General features: G+C 44.1%; 2 protein-coding genes across 2 annotated transcripts in view; both read left to right on the plus strand.

The window, feature by feature from the left end:
• LOC119591819 (ryanodine receptor-like) overlaps nucleotides 1-270 on the plus strand; it is a 115,587-nt gene extending 115,317 nt beyond the window's left edge. The window contains exon 37 of the mRNA XM_037940564.1: nucleotides 123-270. Coding sequence (XP_037796492.1) covers nucleotides 123-270 — 148 coding nt within the window. The remainder of the gene's footprint in view (nucleotides 1-122) is intronic.
• A 116-nt stretch (nucleotides 271-386) lies between these two features.
• Nucleotides 387-907, plus strand: part of LOC119591821 (ryanodine receptor-like) — a 15,858-nt gene continuing 15,337 nt past the window's right edge. Inside the window, exons 1-2 of the mRNA XM_037940565.1 lie at nucleotides 387-425; nucleotides 667-901. Of these exons, the coding sequence (XP_037796493.1) occupies nucleotides 387-425; nucleotides 667-901 (274 nt within the window). The remainder of the gene's footprint in view (nucleotides 426-666; nucleotides 902-907) is intronic.

Consider the following 907-nt stretch of genomic DNA (forward strand, 5'->3'; position numbering starts at 1 on the left):
AAATCGTTGCTGTTGTAGGACGGATTTTTTTTCTCTCTTTCAATGTTGAGCTTTGTTGTGTTTATTTTTGGTGATTGTCCGGACGACCTCTATTGGGTTATGATTGCGTTTTTTTTTCTAAGGCCGCTGCTGAAGCTGGTGGACAAGCTCCTCTTGGTGGGCGTTCTTCAGGACGAGGATATCACAAGGCTCCTCATCATGATCGACCCTCAGACGTGGGACGCAGAGTTCGACCCCGGTGAGTCAGAGAATTGTAAACTGAAGAATTAGGGACTATATATATATATAAGTTCAAATTTTTTTTTTTTCTACGTTTTCATCTTGCTGATATTTATATTATTTTATTCATAGAAAATGATAAAATATAAGCAAAGGGTATCGTGACTATGTTGGATTTCCCGAGGGCAGAAAGTGCAAAGTGCATCGTACAATTGATATCCGAGGAGTAGTTGCAATGCGCCATCGCTTGAAAACATCTCGGATTCCGCACGCGGAATCATCGTTGGCAGATGTGGGAGTAGAATTAAAATGCATACTTTATATTAATATACTATTCCGTTGTATAGCTATCCTTTTGCCTATATATATGTTTTTTTTTAAATATTATTAAACGCATTGGATGTGTGGACCGATAGTATACATTAAAGAAATCCAATTTCCTTTCAGATCCAACAAGACCAGCTGCGGCGCTACATCGAGATCAAGCAGTCCGACCTTCCTTCGTCGGTCGCGGCCAAGAAGACGCGAGAGTTCCGCTGCCCCCCTCGTGAGCAGATGAACGCCATCCTCGGCTTCAAGACGCTCACTGACGAGGAGCTCGAGGAGTCGCCTTGTCGAGAGGAGCTGAGGGCTGTCCTCATGGACTTCCACGACCTCCTGATGGTCAAGGCCAAGATCCCTGGTGGGG

The sequence above is a fragment of the Penaeus monodon genome, chromosome 29 (genome assembly GCF_015228065.2).
Source record: "Penaeus monodon isolate SGIC_2016 chromosome 29, NSTDA_Pmon_1, whole genome shotgun sequence".
Classification (NCBI taxonomy): Eukaryota; Metazoa; Arthropoda; class Malacostraca; order Decapoda; family Penaeidae; genus Penaeus; species Penaeus monodon.